Here is a 20,184-nt window from a genome sequence, read left to right as displayed (position 1 = left end):
CATGTGATCACATCAAGTTTTATGCCAGCAGGTCAAACATGAAAACTAATTAGTTTATATTAGAAACTATTTAAACCCCAGTGATGTTTGTGAGGTCTCTCTGTTAACTAGTAGATGAGTACCTCGTTACATCTTTGAAATCTGCTCCCCTATCCCGAAGCTATCTAACAGTGACATCATTCTGCCGTCCCAGGGGCCAATCGCATCGTCCTGCAGGATTCCAACATTCTTCAGCCAATAGGAATCACAGTTCTGGGAGATCACCTGTACTGGATTGACCGGCAGCAGCAGATGATTGAAAGAGTCAATAAAGTGACTGGAGACGGACGCACACGCATCCAGGGACGGATACTATATCTGACAGCGATCCATGCTGTGGAGGAAATGGACCCCCAGGAGTTTGGTATAGATCTTTCATCTGTTGTAAAGATGCAGTGCTGAAGAGGATTCATATTATCAGCATCCCTTAGTCATAATCACCCTCTCCTCTTTCTAGCATCCCACCCTTGTTCCCGTGACAACGGAGGCTGTTCTCACATCTGCATTGCAAAGGGTGATGGAACACCTAGCTGTTCTTGTCCCATGCACCTGGTGCTGCTGCAGGATCTACTGCACTGTGGAGGTGAACACCAGACCACAGCCACAGCAGATACAGTCTTAGTGTAGTCTCCTACTGTCGTTTAAGTTAACAAGCTTCTGTCTTGTCCTCCTTCCCTTCTTACCTCTCCCAGAGCCTCCTACCTGCTCCACGGAGCAATTCACGTGCTCCACAGGAGAAATTGACTGCATACCCATGGCTTGGCGCTGCGACGGTCTCGCCGAATGCGAGGACAGCAGCGATGAAGAAAACTGCCCCATCTGTTCTGCCTTTCATTTCCAGTGTGACGGAGGAAGCTGCATCGATGCTCAGAGACGCTGTGATGGGGAACCCGACTGTGCTGACAAGTCTGATGAGCAGGACTGTGAAAGTGTGTTTACAGCGTGGCTCGGCTTAGCTTCTGTGTCCATGGCAGCAATCAGGACCCGGCTCTGGTTTTTATGTCAGGGTTCCTAACTCTGTCCCTAACCCCCCACTGTCTCTTGTCTTGCAGCGATCTGCCCTCCCACCCAGTTCCGCTGTGGGGACAACCAGTGCATCACTAGGAAACAACAGTGTGATAATTACTCAGACTGCCTTGATGGATCAGATGAGCTTGCTTGTGGTACTTAAAGGAAACTGTCATCAAATGCAAATGTGTCCCATTTTTGTGCTTTCCTCCTCCTAATCACCTGCCTCTGACTTTTGTAGACTATACTTCTACTTCCTCCAGCATCGTCCCTAGTTACGAACCCACCAATCCCATTGGTGCGGTCATCGCTATCATCCTGCTGGTGTTTGTGATGGGTGGAGCCTGTTTTGCCTGCCAGCGTGTGGTGTGTCGACGTTACAAAGGCCCTAATGGGACTTTCCCTCATGAGTACATCAGTGGAACGCCCCATGTTCCTCTCAACTTCATCACCCCTAGCAGCTCTCAGCATGGCACCTACCAAGGTGAGGTCTGACTCGCACACAAGCCTTTCAGAGTAAATACCGCTCGTGTGTAGCTCTAATGAAGCAAAAACATCTGCAGGTATCTCTTGTGGGAAGTCCATCATGAGCTCGGTTAGCTTGATGGGCAGCAGCAGCAGCAGAGCTCCTCTTTACGACAGGAACCACGTGACTGGAGCTTCGTCCAGCAGCTCCTCATCTACCAAAGGAGTCTTTTACCCTCAGGTTCATGCAGAACACACAGGCACCATGCATGCACGCTCATGACTTCCGGTCAAATAACACTCATACTTCCTGTTTGTAGATCCTGAACCCTCCTCCTTCTCCTGCCACTGATCGCTCTTTCTACAACACGGAGATCTTCTACTCATCCAACAGTCCGTCCACCATCAGATCCTACAGGTCACACACACTCAGTCAATGTTGGGCTCAGATTCACACTCGTCCACCACAGCAGTGCTCTTCATCCACTGACAGAAGTTAGGGTTACAGCTGATCTCAGCCTGTCACCATGTCTGCTACGGGTCACCTGACCGACTTTAGAAGGGTTAGGGTTAGGGTACATGCATCATTCAAGGATGTTTCTGTTCAAAATGGACCAATCGATTCAACAAGTCTCAGCTTCCCTCACAACCGTGATCAAGTCTGTTCTTTCTCCCACAGGCCCTACCACCTGATCCGGGGTGCTGCCCCACCAACCACCCCCTGCAGCACCGACGTCTGTGACAGCGACTACACCCCCCATCACCCCCCAACAGCGCTGCCATCTTCAGCGGGGTGCTGGAAGGCCTCAGGCCACGGAAAACCCAACAAGTACTACATGGACCTCAACTCGGACTCCGACCCATACCCTCCACCTCCGACCCCCCGCTCCCAATACCTGTCGGCTGAAGAAAGCTGCCCCCCGTCACCTTCCACTGAACGCTCCTACTTCCACCTGTGCCCCCCTCCTCCCTCTCCCTGCACCGACTCATCATGACCTCACAAAAACCTGGTGGCCCAGTAAGGAACAAAGGATGAAGGGGACTTGCCTGCTTGCTTTGGCCCGATTCACCAGGAGAAACGTCTACGTGCCAACTCACCGTGTTGGCTGCCTCATGTGCAACCTTAGCAAGGCACTTGGTCCATCTAGCTCATGTGAAGGTCGTCCATCCTAAATACGTTCTTTCGTCATTCCAGTCATTCCTAAGCTCTCATAAGACGCGCCTGCTGGAACACCCTGAGACTTACGGAGGCGTTCCAGGACCTGTCTGCTTTGCGTCAAGGTTCAGACAGGATTTACGTTCAACCAGCAGCTTATTGCATCACGCTCATTCCATCCGATGAGGAAAAGCTCTTTTACTTTCTCAACACAACAGGATTCTGAATTCTCACCGTGCTTGCTTCACGCAGCCGGAGGTGTGGCAGCAGCAGGAGCCTTTAGTTCATTCCAGCCCACATGAATCAGTGTGGTGGTGTGATTCTGTAACCGTCCGTTAGCTAACAAACGTGTGTGTGTGTGTGTGTGTGTGTGTGTGTGTGTGTGTGTGTGTGTGTGTGTGTGTGTGTGTGCGTGTGTGTGCGTGTGAAAAATGAACGAATGGACAGAAGTAAATGGCCTGTATTTGATATAGCTTCTCCTAGAGTCCCCCTAGGTGCTTTATAACACAACCGGTGTTACCCACACACATTCACACCCTGGTGGTGATGAGCTACAATGTAGCCACAGCTGCCCACAGGTAGCACCGGTCTTTCCGACCACCACCAGCAAGTACCGTAAGGACAAAGCATCAAACTGAGCGGGGATCAAACCTGCAACCATCCGATAACGGGGGGAACAGTCCTCTGCCACCGTTGCCAAGGACAACAGTGCAGCTTGTCTCCACAGCTGATCCAAAACCAACACCCAGTAGGTCCATCCCATAATCCTCTCCTGAAACCAGCTGATATATGTTCTGTTGTACGTTAGTGAAGTCTGACTGGAGGGTGGGAAGTGAACCTCTTCCATCACGTCTGACTCGTGTCATGTTTGCTGCTATCAAGTAAATGATGAGTCAGGTTTAGACCGCGGCCCAAATCATCATGCTGACAGCATGTCAGGAAGCTATTCTACTCTTAGTAACACATGCCTTCTATAGCTACGTGTTTATTAGTATTATCCTCGTCGTTTAATGGTGTTGTGTTTAAAGTGTGAGGCCACATGTGGCTTGAAGGAGTCATCTGCCGAATCGTTGGTTTCAGAATCAAGTGAAGGTCCCAGTATCCATCTTCATCCTCCAATCCACTGTCTCTCAGGTTTTTGCATTTTGGACACAAAAATGTCGCCGACCATCGTTGAGTGGATAAGCTAAGGAGGTGTTAGTAGTGCACCTGCAGCAGGTGAGACGTCTGCTGTGGAGGAAACTCTCAGACACACAAACCCAGAAGCATTTTAACCATTCAGTTCTTACGACGACAGGTAGGAGGCGCTCAATCATTGGCGTTGGCAGCCATCTTTGCTGGTTACTTCCCGTACTCCTTTTTTTAATTAGGAATATGCTAAATCAACACAAGCATCTCGTAGAGGTACACAAATGTGCAGCAAAGAAACGGCACAAAAAAGGGACATCCAGCTGAACACACACACAGGAAGGCTACCTAAAAAAGAGAAGGGGAGCATTAACTCAATATACAGGAGATATATTTTCATCACGCTCTGATTTAAGGTCTCAAGGAGGAGTGATAAAGTCTAAATTCACTCAAAAAATGATGACCTCCTGTACTCCTGAGTGGTGACTTTATCCTGGTTAGCTGCAGCAGTCTGCATGGACACTGGGCAGTAAACCTGCTCTCATTACAGCCGTGGAAATGACACTCATCACTTTTTATATCAAAACATTTTATATAATAAAGCTTTTATTTTAAGAAATGTTGTCTGGTTGATTTGAATTCAGACTGAGCCATCAGAACTCATCCAGCTGTGTGTTTAGGGACGGTCGAGTCGTGTTCGAGGACCGCGACACGGTTCTAACTATTAAACACACCAAGTCAAATAAAAACAAAATGCAGATTTACTTGGTTTTGTCAAACGTTTGCTGTTACATCGTTGCGTACTACATGCCTTTAACAAAACAACATGGATGGAGTTTCATCACCACCGCGCCTGCAGTAATGGGAGTGCTGGGACCAGTTCACGTGGGGCTGTGACGACATCAGAGGAGCTCCAACTTTACAGCGATACCAAAGAATGATACAAAATCAGCCATAATTATATCATAGAGCATTATTAATAATATTGACACGGTCTAAAACTACATTATTTATATAGTGGAACTGATTTATTTTTTTCTATTTATCTTACTTATCAGGTAACTTAAATATTTACAGAGATTACGTTACAGCCACTGGTCCAACCCGTCTGTCGCGTTTCCCTCATGTTGCTGAGTGGACGCTCGGTCCCGGCCCCAGGTGTTCAGGACTCGGGCTCCCGCAGAACGGACCACTAGAGACTGATGAAAGCCACGACCCAGCGCCACCTCTCTGTCTCTGGGACTCTGTAACCCCCCCACCCCCTTACACCAGTAGTAACTGCCCCAGGACCATCCTGAACTGTTGTGTGAACCCCGCCAGCTCCTTCACCCTCTCCGTCATCTCTCTGGCTGCTCCGGGGGAAGGATACTGCAGCGCCGCCGTCTTCGTACTGATTACAATGTCTTTGAGTTTCTCACACAGGCTGTTGCTGCTCTGAGACACCCGGGCTCTCACCTCTGGAGACTTGGCCTGGCGTGATAGCGTGTCACCTATGAACACCAGCTTGTGCGCGCTCAGAATCACAAATTTGCTGTGAGCCACAAATATCTTTGGCGGCTGGTTGGAGTTGACAGCGGTGAAGAAGGCATCGATGGCGTTGGTCACCGTGGTGATGTTCTGCTCGCATTGCTCCTGGTAGAACAACAGGAGCTGGCGGTCCCCGTGGCACAGCTTGGAGGACGAGGGGTCTCCGGTGCTGCTTTTGGAAAGCGGGCTGGCCAGAGGGTGGTGCGGAGATGGGACCCAGCCCGTTATGTCGTTGTTAATTGGCCTGCTGACTTCCTGCTCCAGCCGCTCAAACTGTTTAATCTGACGAAGCAAAAACACACAGTTACCTTCATCTTCATCATGCATGAATGAGAACAGCCACGAGATAACTGGAGACCTTCTACTGAACTAAAATGTCTCATCTTAATCCTGATGGGGGGACCATACAATCCTGATTCTTTATTGTTCACACACACACACACACACACACACACACATACACACACACACACACACACACACACACACACACACACACACACACACACACACACACACACACACACACACAGTGCTGTAGTCACCTGCTGCTGTTCCAGGTGTGTTTTGTTGTGTCTGATGATATTGCCTTTCTCCAGCAGCTCTCTCTGGTTCTTCTCAAACTCATCCTTCCCCTGAGAAATCAGAGTTACACCATGATCAGGATCTGCTGTGTGTGTGTGTGTGTGTGTGTGTGTGTGTGTGTGTGTTTTTGTGTGTGTGTGTGTTTGTGTGTGTTTTGTGTGTGTGTCTGTGTGTTTGTGTGTGTGAGTGAGTGTGTGTGTGTGTGTGTGTGCGCACGTGAGTGTGTGTGTGTGCATGTGTGTGTTTTTGTGCATGTGTGTGTGTGACAGAGTTGTTTGACTGAAGGGTTTTTTAGGTCACAACAAGATCTTTTCCAGGTAAAAACATTGGTCCTATCTGGAGAACCGCTACACGGCCCAGACCCTCGGTCCGTGGCTGTACCTGCAGATGAACGTAGTCGTAGTCCTCCATCCAGCCTTGCTCGCTGGCTTCGTAGGGCCGCTCCACGTCTTCCTGCTCCTCTGTTGCTGTAAACCTGGGTGGAGAGGGTAGCGGCCGTGACTGAATGTGCACTCTCTCGCCTCCCTGGTAGGTTCCACTTCCTGATCCTGACATGTGACCACTGATCTCCCCTGGGACTGGAGGAAGGGGCAGCTGCTGCTGCCGAACTGTCCTTCTAAAAAGCAATGAGGCATTACCATGGAGAAAAGAGGCAAGCTGTTTGGTGTCATCAGGGATGCCTCTTGCTGTCATGATCAGCTGATCTAAGTCATCTCCTCCTGGTGGTGGAGAGGAGAGTGCTGTGTGTGACCAGGAAATGCTGTCTAAGCTCCGATTGTGCTGAATCAGACTCTGGAAGACCTGCTCCATCTTCCCCACCTGCCGGCCAAGTTTGGTCTGCAGTGAGCGGTCTGTGGCCTGGGCAGCATTAGCAACAGCTCCTCGTGCAAACTCCAGAAAGTCTCGTACAGTGGCGTGCACTCGGTCAGCCGCCAGATGAATGGCAGCAACGTTCTCTTCCAGGTGAGCAGGACTTCTCCAGTTGCCTGTGATGAATGACATCATGAGGGAAACGCTCGACTCAACAGCTTGCTGGAGGCCAGACAAACGCTCCATGGCCTGGTCAAGGTCCAAGATGAGGGGCTTCCCTGGAACAGAGTCAGGAACTGAGGAGGTGTCTCGAACAGGGACCATGTCTAAGGATGAAGACGAGTGGTTGCTCCGTATGCTTCCTGTGCTTGAAGCACGTTTAAAGGGAATGGACAGCTCCTTATCAGCTGACTGAGCATCACGAACAACCTGGAAAAACACAACAGATACAAATCACAGACTCACCAAAATACATGTAGCCATCATAATGTGTCCACTGTGACAGAAAACACTGATTATCTTATTTTAACAGGGAACCCATAATAGGTTCATGATGGACGGGCAACATCTATAACTGTAGGGTGAACTTTAACATCACTGCAAAGCTGTTTCCCTCTGATGTCTGATGATGTCAGCGGGACATTCCAGACGTCCTCAAACAACCTTTAGCTGTGTTACCTGTGGTGGGACATCATAGATGTACTGGTCTCCTCTCTCTCCTCTGTCCTCCCGTTCCCGTGGGAAGTCGTAGACATCTTGGTTAGTGTGACTTCCAGCACGCAGGATGGCTGGGATGTCATAAATCTCCTGGGGGGGCTGGCTGACTGTGCCCCTGTCTCCTGGATAGTGCTTTTCAGTCGGGATAGAGGGCGGGACATCATAAACATCCTCCGTTATGGGTGGGTCATCGTCATCTTCACCAACATTGTTATGGAGGTACTGGCTGGAAGGAAGAGTAACTTTGGCCTTCAGTTTAGCAAAGTGAGGTGGGACATCATACGTCTCCTCTCTGAACGGGGCGGCGTTGGGAACATCTTTGCTCACAGAGGGGGGGAAGTCGTAGACCTGAGGAGAGAGAGGGACACACGTAAGCTAACGTCTATTTCAGATCGGATGTTCCTTCCTAAGACAAAATCCTCTTCAGGCATGTTTTTGTGTAGTCCTGAAAACGAACAAAGGAACAAGCTGATGTGCCAGCCATGCAATGCGCAGCATGTTACCACGGCAACGCCTGGAAAATGCTGCACCTCTCAATAGTAGCTTAGGATGCAGGTGTCTGGGGCACGCTCGTCCCCGAGTTTGCGCACCATGAGAGCAAACTTCACAGCTCTAAAGTTGATTTTGTCCCATGTGTGTCACACGTCATGTGATCATGAATAAGTCAATCCCTGAATTAGGAAACTGTCAGCCTGGAGCCTCGGTGTTAGGGCCCTGAACGTCTGATCCTGGAGCCTCGGTGTTAGGGCCCTGAACGTCTGATCCAGTTTTATTTGTGGACGTATACGAATCATTTGTGATTTACAACAGCATTAGGAGATGATTACACATGAAAGTGCAGCAGCAAATGTTTGAATTACAATCAAATTCATCACTAAATGTGAAAAGACAACAAACACGATGGTCTGAAGCTGCTTCAGGAACTGAACGCCTTGTTGCAGCTGATAAAATCTCTGTAGCTCAAGAGCACACGGGTTAGCCAGCAGGACAGAGATCTAAAGCAACATCCATGTTTTAGTTGTTTTAATGTAAATTGTGTTTTTTTCCTGACAAAATAAAATGATCTAAAACCTAAAAATCTTCCTTGATTAAAAAATGTGTCAAATGACTCAGGATCTGTTGTTCCCCCAGACGTGCACAGCAAGCCTATCGGTGATTTAGTGAGAGACGATGGAAAACAGAACGTTTTGTTACTCCCAAGTCCAAAAGCCTTACAGTATGTTGGTTCTTGTCTGACGGTGCCGGGGTGTCATATATGTCTTGACCACTAGAGGGCCCCTTTGCCACCGTGGAAGGAGTGTCACACACCTAAACGTGAAGAAAAGAACAAAAACACACAATAAAATAAAACATTTAAATAGAGGAAGCTGGACCTTCACACTCACACACACACACACACACACACACACACACACACACACACACACACACACACACACACACACACACACGTACGTGTGCGTTAGCAACAGAGGCAGCACACGTGTGACGATCTCTCATGTTACACACATGTTTATCAGAGGCTACTGAGCATGACTGAATTTAATAACAACAACAATCCTGTATTGGCTCAGTTGTAAACATCAGATCGACACTGAGAAGTCTGACCTGGGAGGGGTGCTGCTGGCGGGTGGGGGGCACATCGTATATATCCTGCTGGACTGGAGGCTGGTGTCTGGGCAGGACGTCATACTCATCCTGGTCTGGTTTCACTGTGTCGTAGATATAAATCTGCCCAACACGAGTAGGAACCACCACCTTTACACACACACACACACACACACACACACACACACACACACACACACACACACACACACACACACACACACACACACACACACACACACACACACACACACACACACACACACACACACACACACAGGATGAGCAGGGTTATGTATGGGTTACATCCAGCTCATCACTAACGTTATGCGTGGTTGTAACCAGACTATAGCTGTTCAGTTTTTACCATCTCCTCGTATCAGACACAGGTTTACTCAGTCAGACCTGATCTGGCTCTGAAACACGAAGATAAAGTAACATCTGCTGTCAGATTTCTGCTCATCGGTCTGATTCTCCTCTCATCTCTGACACAGCTACCTCCAGCTGGGCGACCCGAGGACCTTCTGCAGCCTTGACCCGGGTCGGAGCTCTGTTCCGTGTTCTGCTAGCTAAATAGAGGCAACGCAAAAGTATTTGTCTGTTGAAACTCCGAGCCTGATTTCTCAACATCAGTTACTTATAAATCACTGAGCTTCAAATAGACTGGTCCACTTACGAGTCTTGAAAGTATCCTGATACATGAAACCCAGACATATAGCACACCCCTCCTGGATTTACCAGGTAGGGTCCTTATCTAAGCCCATTTACCAGGTTCAGAGCATTCCACAGCAGTTCCTCATCATCAGAGGATTTACTGACAGAAATTCTCATGTTTTGATTTTGTCACTTAAGAAATCCTTATTTTAATATTTGGTGTCTGAAATCCTATTGATTTGACACCTTGAGATGATCATACAGTCATGTTTTATATAAATATATTTAAATAGGACTCCTTTAACAGGAGGATTCCACCACAGCAGGCAGAAGTGCTGTGGAAACCATTGTGAGCTTGTTTAAACTCTGCATTGTGTGTTTGAGTGCAGAGTCAACCCGTCAGTCTGGGAAATCACAACACCCTTTCTGACTCCCCCGTCCTCCCTCCCTCCATCCATCCATGTGGTCTGACCAAACCTCACAAAAGCAAACTCCAACAGCAGAAAACAGCGGAGCTCCAGGATGAGTCTAGCATCCACTCGTTTCTAAGCTTTGGTTTTACTTTCAGTGGAACGTTTAAGGAAGTTCTGATGCAGACGAATGACGTGTGTGCTTAGTGGCAGATAAAAATACTGAGTAGTACTATGGGACAAAGTGAAACCATCCGAAATTGTTTCTGTTACAGCAGATCTTGTTTGGTTCAAACCCCAGGGCCCTTCATTTAAAGTCAACAGTTGGAGTTTCAAATATCTATAAATCAGGACATGTGGAGGTTTTAGGAGACATTTTTATGCTGATCACACAAACTAAACTAAACTACCGGTAACTCTCCTTTGCTTTTTTCATACTTTGACCCTCTTTCCTAATAAACTTGGCTTCTTTTTTATTAAAGCACATTTCTGGAGTATTTCTCTTATCCAATGACGCCACCTGGTGGCTGACAAACATATCACACAAATAGTCTCTGGGTCGTTTTTTTTTTTAGATGGAGACTTCACGGTTTTTATTTATAAATGTGCTTCTCATGTCATGCTGTGTTCTCATGTATTTATATTTTAGAGACTTTCTTGTCCGTGAAAAGTTCATCAGCTCTGCATCAGTCGAGGTATTCCTTAAATGTGACGCATCTAAGCGTTAGTCTAACGCTATTGGTTAGTTCTGGTCGGTGCTCAGTTTCCTATTGCACGGAGCTCTGCGGGGCAGGGGCGTGGTTAGCAAAAACATTTAAAAAGGCGTATTGCTTACATTTTATCACAGTACATGGTGAGATAATCACTTTTACTGATTTCTGACAAATCATACATAAGTTCTGAAGGAGAAAACTCAGGAAAGATACTTTAATTTCAGTCCAGTTCCTAACTGGACTGGGCTCTGATGGATTAACAGCAGGTTCAAGAGGAGTTATTTACAAAATAAAACAAATAGAACATGCAAACAGAAATCAGAAACCAATAATAAAATCCCCCAAATGTGAAAAAAACAACAACTGCATTTTGTAATTAGGCCGGTTCTCAAGTTTACGCTAAAATGATGCAATGGTGCAACAATAACAGTTAAAAGCAAATAACAGAGCTTTTGCTCAGTCTGATTTTCTGTTCCCTAAATGTGTGAAAGCTGTCCTACTCCAGAACTTCATACTAATATTTCTGCCACATTTTCACACCTGGGAATATTTATACCATTGGAAATAACCTCCAGTTACTGCTCTCTCTATCGTTATTCTTCAGATGAAATCAGGATACTTCTCAGAGCACTCGGTGATTCCTGTGCCTCAGAACAGCACTTCAGCATTTATCTATGGTCTAGGATTAACCGTTAAAACCATGGACATAATTTTTTGGGGGGACAGGGGGGGACATGTCCCCCCCCTTTTTTTTTTTCCAAAGTCAAGTTTTGACCCCTGCACTTTTTACCATCCAAAAACAATATTACGCTATATTTAATTGACACTGGTTGAGCTCTAGCACTAAGTGGAAAGCAACCGTTTGCGTTGAAGCCTGTTTCCCATTAGAGCATACTGTAAAGACCCCCCCCCCCCCCCCCCCCCGCCCGCCGTGTCCCCCTCACTTCTAAAGTGAAAATTACGTCCATGGTTAAAACCATACAGACCCCAGAACAAACCAGTGTTCTCATACGAGCAGCTGCTACTCTGGCTGATGAATGATATTCATACAAAGTTCTGAGTCATTAAGGACTCCATCAGAAGTGGTGACACACTGAGGCACATGTCTTTGTTCAGTTTCTGTGATTACGACAAGCACAAGTCACTGTTCAACCATTCTCAACACTCTCAGGCTCTAACCAGCTGTCTGACAGGAATAGTGAAGACACATCAAATATATCCTGTGTGATCCCGCATAACATCAATGTCAGACAGACTGACACTAATTTTAATGTAACTAACATCATTTTGATTTTCATTTTCCCTTACCTTACTGAGAGGCTTGCTGCTGCTCTCCCAAGTCCTCTTATCCAGTGAGGGGGGCACCTGGTAGATATCCTGGCCAGCTGCTGCACTCCCACCTGTCTGGCCTGGCCCAGGACCAACAGAAGGGGGCACCTGGTATATGTCCTGCAACTTTCTTTGGCCAACAGTTGACATCTTGCTAGGTGGTCCTGGTTGGGCTTGTACAGATGGTCCACTTTGACCAGAAGTAAGGTGATACAGATTTTGGGGACTCAGCTTGGGACCGTGGGAGGGGGGCATCATGTAAACAGAGTCAGAGCTGGGCTGCACCGAGCTGGGAATGGAGTAGGCTGGGTGCATGGATGTGTACTGAAGAGAGGACTTATTTATACACTCTCCTTTCCCAGGGATAGCAGGGCTTGGTTTAGCATAGGTGCTGTGAGCAGGGAGGGGTCGCTGCAACTGGGGGGTGGGACAGGAAACAGCTGCATCTGGTGAGGACTGTGTGCCTTGTTGCTGCTGCTTACTGTCATACATGCCAACAAGGATCTTCAGACGATTCCCTGGGACGATGCCCTGGCGGCCATGGAGCGAGCAGAGCCACCATCCATCCAAACCCTGGGTGTCACGCTCCAACACCGTCATGATGTCTCCTTTACGAAATGAAAGCTCATCTGGAGACTCTGCCAAGTTGTCATACAATGCCTTGGCCAAGACGTTCTGTAGAGGGAACAAAAGACAAACGCACAGCACCAGTTAAACACTTAGGTAAGTCCCCACTTGTCATTTTTTCAAACATCTATTTATTGCAGTTAGACTAATAACAGACGGGCAGATAAGCTGAAACCACATTGCTCCTCCTGAATCCAAGGTTCGACAATCTGACGGACCCTCCTCTCCAGAAGCCCTGAATAGACCTTACCAAGGAGGCTGAGGAGTGTGATCCCCTGTAGTTGGAACACACCCTGCGGTCCCCCTTGTTAACTAGGACCACCACCCCGGTCTGCCAGTCCAGTGGAACTGCCCCCGATGTTAACGCCCATGTGTAGCAATATTTTTGCAAGTCTTTGTTTTAACCCTTTCATATCATGCATAATGGCCTCTACAGTGGACAACTACTCAAAACAGTTTTTCTTTTTTTTTTTTTTTGCTATTGACTTTGTTGCATTTGAGCCTTCTCATTGGACGCTAGTGAGTGAAGCCAACATATTTCACATTCAGAACATATGCTGTCCACTGAGGTGGTCATGTAGTAAATTATTTGTTACTTAAATGTTTTAGTCTAAATTTCATTCATAATAACGAATTTAGGAATATTTCTACGAACGTTTGATGAATGAGGCCCCTGGAATATAACCCTTTCGAGCCTTCAAGCCACCACCTTGCTTCCAAGCTCACCACTTCCTCAGATCTGACTCACTCCCTCCCCCTTGAGCCCTCAGCCACCAACAATACCGTAACTCGTAACTTCTGATTCGCAGCAGCTACCAGATAGCAACCTTTCATTTTCCAGATCCTCCAGAGCCCAAGATCAACGCCACACGTGTGCATCCTCAGTTATCCTTAAATAAGCTTTGTTTGATTTGATTTCTTGTGTCTGAAACTGATTCTTCATGTCCTGGTTAAAAAAACTCAACCCCAACATGACAGCGTGCATGTCAGTCTGTCTGGAAGACATACAGATGCTGGTCATAAAATTAGAATAATTGATTTAAAGTATCTTTCCGGAGTTTTCTCCTTTCAGAAACTATGTATGATTTTTCAAAAATCCGTAAAACTGATTGTCTTATCATGTACTGTGATGTAATGCAAGCAATACGTTTTTTTTGCTAACCACGCCCCCTGCCCCGCAGAGCTCTGTGCAATAGGAAACTGAGCGCCGACCAGAACTAACCAATAGCGTTAGACTGCCGCTTAAATGCGTCATATTTAAGGAATACCTCGGCTGATGCAGAGTTGATGAACTTTTCACAGACAAGAAAGTCTCTAAAATATAAATACATGAAAACACAACATGACATGAGAATAATACTCATAAAACAACGTGTTTTAGCTCCGTTTGTCGGCTACAGAAGCACATTTATAAACAGAAACGTGAAGTCTCCATCTTAAACAAACAAAAGGAGAAATTCTTTGTGTAATATGCTTGTCAGCCACTAAATGGTGCCATCGGATAAGAGAAATACTTTGGAAAGAGCCTTTAATTCAGTAACTCCAAAAATGAAACTTGTATTTTAGATTAATTCTTTACGCAGACTTATATATTTCAAATGTTTAACCGACAACTAATGAAAATCCCAAATTCGGTGTCTCGGAATAATAGAATGCTGAAGACCCCTGGTGCCACACTCTAATCAACCAATTAACTCAAAACACCAGCAACAGCGTTTAAATGGTCTCAGTCTAGTTCTGTAGTCTACACAGTCATGGGGAAGACTGCTCCTTGACAGTTGTCCAAGAGACAACTATTGACACCTTGCACAAGGAGGGCAAGACACAAAAGGTTGCTTAAAAAAAAAAAAAAATAAGATGTAGAATAGTTCTGTGTCCAAGCACATCTATAGAGAGGCCAGCAAGTCAAATTCTGTTGTCTGCTTCCCTGAGACTGTGTCAGACGTTTAGCCTCTTTTACTGAGAATGGTTAATAAATAATAAATAAAACTAGGTTGTAGCTTTATAGGATTAATATTGTTCCATAATTTGGCCAAACCCCCCTTTGGGTAATACGGAGCTAGCTGGATCAGCGGCCCTGTGGCAGCTTGGGCCACAGGGTAACCGTTAGAAGGAAGAGTGGTCATCAGGCTATCGGAACACCAAGAATAAAAGTGGAAATCATTCTGGGGGCCAGAGCAAGCAACACCAAATCTTACCGGAATGCCACCGACTTTCATTACCCAACAGTCACATGACTCTGACACCAGCGCTCTATCCCAGAATGACCACACAGTCATTCTCCTAATCTGGTCTTTTTTTGAAGACACTTTGGAGCCAAGAGTCACAAAGTCAAGTGAGTTGTCCCTATCTGTTATAGCCAACATGTTTTCAGGGCCATGATGTGGAGCAGTTGGATTCCTTCTGACACCTCGGTACAGATTTAAACAGCTGTCTCCCTTTTTCTGAGCATGTGGACTCTGTAAACAAGAGTTTAGACCCATACCTGTTCAATAAGTAGGGCTGGACGATACAGAAAAAAAGCACATCGATAAAAAAAAATTCATATCGATTGATAGACAATAATTGAAAAATAGTTGTCGAAAATATATTTTAAGTGCTGCCTTGTTCATTTTATGCTCTTTCTAAATTAACTACATTCAATATTCATTCATGTCTGAATGCTGGTGACAAGCCTTACAGGTTTACTCTCAGGTGGAGCATCAAAGCGTCTGCTTATAATGTAATGTTACTGGTTTTGATGCTTTATCATTTCAACCAGACACGAAGACAGGTGAAAGAGAAGTCTGTTTCTAGACCTGCAGAAAGGGAAAAAATAAAATAAATAAATAAAAATTAAAGAGGGGACACACAACAATACAACAGGAGCAAGCTGTCACTGTGTCAACCTGATGAGGAAATATAAAATTAACATTGTTTAACTGAACAATCACACGATTATAAATCACAGTGCATTTAGTGCCCACCACAGCCTTAAGACATGTGTTGAATGTGCCCAAGTCCATACTTATGAGAGCACCATGAGAGCACCTGTGTGTGTACACACACTTGTAAGGTTTCTCTCTAGGAGAATCCAATAGAGAGTGTGAGGGGCCACAGATCTGCCCCCTAAAGATGTGTAGAATATGGAAGGAGCTCCAAGTCCCAGAGATCCAGGAGCTGCCCCAGAGTGCAGGGACCCCAGGAAGACTGTAACATGAAAAGCCCCCGCCCCCTTCTGGAGAGGCGCAGAGGATTGCCCCGGGGGGTCACAACCAGCAGCCGGCAGAGTCCCGGGAGAAATCAGCGGCAAGCCCACAGGCCCACATGCAGCCTCCCACCCCCAAGCCGGCAGAGACCGGGACCAGCGACCCGGGTACCAGGGGTGACCAGCCCCGCCGGGGACCCAACGGAGCCCAGGGACCCATGATGTAGAACAGGAATTACAGAGAGGTGTTGCTGATTAAATATTCAAATGGCTTGCCGTACAGGCTTGTTGTAGACAGATAAAGGGGAAGGTAGAACAACACAATATGAACCATCGTTCACTGGATTGTTCTAATATTACTGGTAAATTTGTTCAGTCACCAACATAAGCTGACTCAATTGGAGCTAATGTGCCTGCGTGATGATCTCAGAGATGATAACAAGTTGGGAGTGTCGCAACTTTTTTTCTGCCAGCTCTGCAGATGGACGAGACATCGTTCTGAATTTCTCTTTTAGCAGCTTTGGGAGTCTAAAATATCCCCTCACAGGAGACTTGAAGCACTTCCTAGGTGGAAATAAAGCAGTCCTGGTGGTTGTTGACGCTGGTTCTGCTGTGTGCGCCAATTACTTTCGCTTTGGTTCACTCGTTTTTTTTTTTTTTTTTTTTACAGTGTTGGAGACGTCTTTACTGTGGGTCAACCGCAGTGTTTCACGCCATGGTTAATAGTCAAACCAGTTAATTCTAGCAACCCTACAGTTTTGGGAGAACCCATGTGATTGAATAATCTCACCCAATGAGGTGGTGTATATAGCAGAGAAGAGGTCCTAGTACAGAGCTTTGGGGAACTCCTGTGTCAAAATGGTGAACAGCAGAAGATTGTCCGAGCCAGGATACATTGAATGATCGTCCTGTCAGGCAGGATTCAAACCAGGGTTGTCCTTCCCCTGTGATGCCCATGCTAGAGAGTGTGGACAAGAGGATGCCATGGTTGACAGTGGCAAATGCAATCGATAAGTCCAGCAGGATAAGCACTGAGGATTTGGCAGTCGCTCTAGCTTCTTTTAAGGCTTCTGTCACAACTAACAGAGCAGTTTCAGTGGAGTGGCCATTTTTGAACCCAGATTGGTAAGGGTCAAGCAGACAGTTTTGTGAGAGGTGTTCTGTGATCTGCTTGAATGCTGCCCTTTCAATGATTTTAGACAGAAACAGGAGGAGAGAGATGGGTCAGTAATTCTCCACATGATTTAAAGGTAGTGAAGGTTTTTTAGCAGTGGTTTAACCTGAGCATGCATGAGAGAGGAGGGAAATGTACCGGATGTCAGTGAAGCATTAACCACATGTGTGACTGCTGCGGCTACTGTAGGAGCAAGAGATTGGAGCAGCTTAGTCTGAGTGGGGTAGAGTGGGCATGTAGCTACACATGAGACATTTGGACACACAGTTCTCAGTGAGGGTAAATGAAGAAAATGATGTAGTAGGGCTTCTGATGGTCAGGCTAGAAAGGTTTTTTTTTGTAGCGAAGGCACAGGAGTGGCCAGTTTAGTAAACTGCTTATAACTGACACTTTGTCAGTGAAAAATGAGGCAAAGGTGTCTTTTGCTAGATTACTGGTAGGTGTTGGAGGCAGAGGGTTAAGCAGAGTTTTGAATGTCAAAAACAGTTTCTGAGTGTCAGAAGAGCTGAGGATTTTGTCAGTGTAGAAAGCTTTCTTTGCATCAGTGATGGTGGCAGAGAATGAGGACAATAATTCATGAAATTTCAATTGATCACCAGGATCTTTTGTTTTGCGGAGGTTGCAGTGGAATGAGACCATTGGGGAGGAAGCAGTGGACCTCCCTTGTAGAGTCGTGCTGAAATGGATGAAGTAATAATCGGAAAGATGCAGCGGTGTGACAGAGATTGTGTCTATGGCACAGTTTCTGGTGAAAATGAGGTCAAGTGCTTTTCCAGCTTTGTGAGTTGGAGGACTTTGTACTAGTTTTAGATCAAATGATGACATTAGTGACAGGAAGCCTGATGAGCTGGTATTGTCCAGGTGAATATTCATGTCTCCAAGGACCATTGTGGGACAGTCGTGCTCAGGAATGGAGGAGAGCAGGGTGTCGATATAACAACCATAAAGATTTTTTTGGTGCCGTTACCCGGATGGCATGGTATTCCAAAGAGGTGTACTTAGTAATGGGTAGCGACTGACTGAATTTTCATTTGTTGGAAATGAACATGCCCGTTCCACCACCTCGGCCAGATGCACGAGGTGTGGGAGAAAGTGTGGTTAACTGAGAGAGCAGCATTAGCAGGCAGCATGGTCACCAGGTTTGATCCAGGTCTTGTTCTTTTGGGAGAATTTCCTCCACCGCTCCTTGCTGCGACGTCTTTAACTCATCTGCTGTCTGTTTAGGTGAGAGAGAGGAGGGCTTGGTGATGGAGCATGTCAGAATATGTGTTTTTGATTGTAGTAGCTAGTATTAGCCTACCTGATAGGCTATAATGAAAAAAGAAAGGAAAGTTTTTATTGACCCATCTTTTTTCTATCGTCCATCAATAGATACAAATCATTTTTGTTCTGCCCGACCAAGGAGCGTGGATCTTTTAAAGTTTTCACTTTGGTTTATTACCACTTGTTGCATCCATCCTAACTTCAACATCTCTACTCTGCTGCATCATTATTCCAGTTAATTATCTCATTGGTTCACCTCAAATTTGACCTTTTTGACTCAGACTAGAAAAACCAACCAAATTTTGGTGGGCTCCTCTGCTTATCTTCCACACAAATGAAGACTGGTCGAACCCTTTTGTTTATCTCTGTCTTTTCCAATCCTCCCAGAGCCCAGCTGGCAGACTGCCACCCGTTCAGAACCTGGTTCTGGCTCTGTTCTACTTCATAATCAGTCAGGGTGAATAAAAACAGTTCTGTAGATACAAGTGGCTGACATTTGGTTGAGTCCACTTCTGCCTATAAGAACAACGTGTATGAGATAATCTAAGCTTTCACCCCACCCCACCACCACCCCCACCCACACGTTCAAACAGAAACTCCTTTAGCTTTTTGTAGACGTCAGTCACGTCTGACCTTCATCATCTCCACTCCCTCTGCATGAGTCCTACCCCAGTTATCACAAGCTGGTGCAGGCTCTACTGCAGGTGCATGCACACACACACACACACACACACACACACACACACACACACACACACACACACACACACACACACACACACACACACACACACACACACACACACACACACACACACAGTGCTCTGTGCTTATCTTTTTATAACAACGACGAATAAATACATTGCACCTTCCCCTTTGGTAGCGACTAAAGGTTACTTTTTTAATTGAGGCATCTAGAATCATTGATTTGCATTGATACACTGAAGGGATTCACTACTGCTGTCTAGCACAAGTTGTGCCTTTGTTCCCCCTGCTATCTGCGCCTCCTGAGCATCAGGTTCTGTTAATATGCCAGTGGAAAGGAGCCCATGAGGTTCTGCAGGTTGGAGCAATGAGCCCTTGTTAGTGTCCACCAGAGCTTGGCCCCTCTCTTACAGGAGCACACTTGCGGCTTCTAGAAGGACTGCCATTTACACCAACTGTGGATCGTGGGTCTCAGGACATCGCTGGTGAGTTCACGTGTGTGTAGAGAGGAGCTGGTATCCCTGACTGTCATTAATGACAACAAAGGAGCCAACAGAATGATGCAACACTGGTTTTAAAATGAGATGTACCGGATGCATTTCACCGGCACATATCGCACTTCCTGTCTGGCTTATGTCATTTCTTCATGATTATTCGCATGTAGAATCTGGAAAAGACAGAAACCATGTGGAAACTTTCCAAAGATCTACATCAGGATCAGCACCATCGCTGGTGTGAATGCTCTGTGCTCAATGATTTTCTATCCTTGCAGGAGCCATACCGTTCTGATCCACACTCGGTGTAAATGAGGGGTCATTGGGGCGTGAGATGGACACAGCAGGAACAGAAGTGACAGAAAAAGAGAAAACACGTTTCTCAGATTGAGCTGCAGGTCTTAATGAATGAAGAACAAAACCTACCAAAATCAGAAATCAGACTGATCAGTTTTCAGATTTATGTCACATCTCTCCTCCTCATGAGTAGGAATCACGTTCATCCCCTTAATCATTTAAAATCAATACAAGGATTTCTGATCAACAGGATATGCAAACACCACCGGCTCTCAGGAGGGTCGTCTC

The 20,184-nt window shown here is 46.2% G+C and overlaps 2 protein-coding genes across 6 annotated transcripts in view; one reads left to right on the top strand and one right to left on the bottom strand.

Annotated features, from left to right (window-relative positions):
• The window catches only part of lrp5 (low density lipoprotein receptor-related protein 5), a 46,287-nt gene extending 41,872 nt beyond the window's left edge, over positions 1-4,415 (top strand). The window contains exons 22-29 of the mRNA XM_015965666.3: positions 194-403; positions 497-622; positions 732-968; positions 1,092-1,202; positions 1,289-1,531; positions 1,611-1,753; positions 1,833-1,930; positions 2,192-4,415. Of these exons, the coding sequence (XP_015821152.1) occupies positions 194-403; positions 497-622; positions 732-968; positions 1,092-1,202; positions 1,289-1,531; positions 1,611-1,753; positions 1,833-1,930; positions 2,192-2,507 (1,484 nt within the window). The 3' untranslated portion in view covers positions 2,508-4,415. The remainder of the gene's footprint in view (positions 1-193; positions 404-496; positions 623-731; positions 969-1,091; positions 1,203-1,288; positions 1,532-1,610; positions 1,754-1,832; positions 1,931-2,191) is intronic.
• A 124-nt stretch (positions 4,416-4,539) lies between these two features.
• The window catches only part of bcar1 (BCAR1 scaffold protein, Cas family member), a 47,047-nt gene continuing 31,402 nt past the window's right edge, over positions 4,540-20,184 (bottom strand). For all 5 annotated transcript variants that reach the window (XM_015965667.3, XM_015965670.3, XM_015965669.3 and 2 more), the window contains 7 exons: positions 12,129-12,824; positions 9,044-9,193; positions 8,651-8,743; positions 7,397-7,783; positions 6,290-7,147; positions 5,869-5,958; positions 4,540-5,605 (listed from right to left, as the gene is read on the bottom strand). In XM_015965667.3, the coding sequence (XP_015821153.1) occupies positions 5,060-5,605; positions 5,869-5,958; positions 6,290-7,147; positions 7,397-7,783; positions 8,651-8,743; positions 9,044-9,193; positions 12,129-12,824 (2,820 nt within the window). In that variant the 3' untranslated portion in view covers positions 4,540-5,059. The remainder of the gene's footprint in view (positions 5,606-5,868; positions 5,959-6,289; positions 7,148-7,396; positions 7,784-8,650; positions 8,744-9,043; positions 9,194-12,128; positions 12,825-20,184) is intronic.

Source organism: Nothobranchius furzeri, chromosome 14, assembly GCF_043380555.1.
Source record: "Nothobranchius furzeri strain GRZ-AD chromosome 14, NfurGRZ-RIMD1, whole genome shotgun sequence".
Taxonomy (NCBI): domain Eukaryota; kingdom Metazoa; phylum Chordata; class Actinopteri; order Cyprinodontiformes; family Nothobranchiidae; genus Nothobranchius; species Nothobranchius furzeri.
Note: the sequence above shows the minus strand (reverse complement) of the source record. Positions and strands in the feature narration are given on the sequence as shown.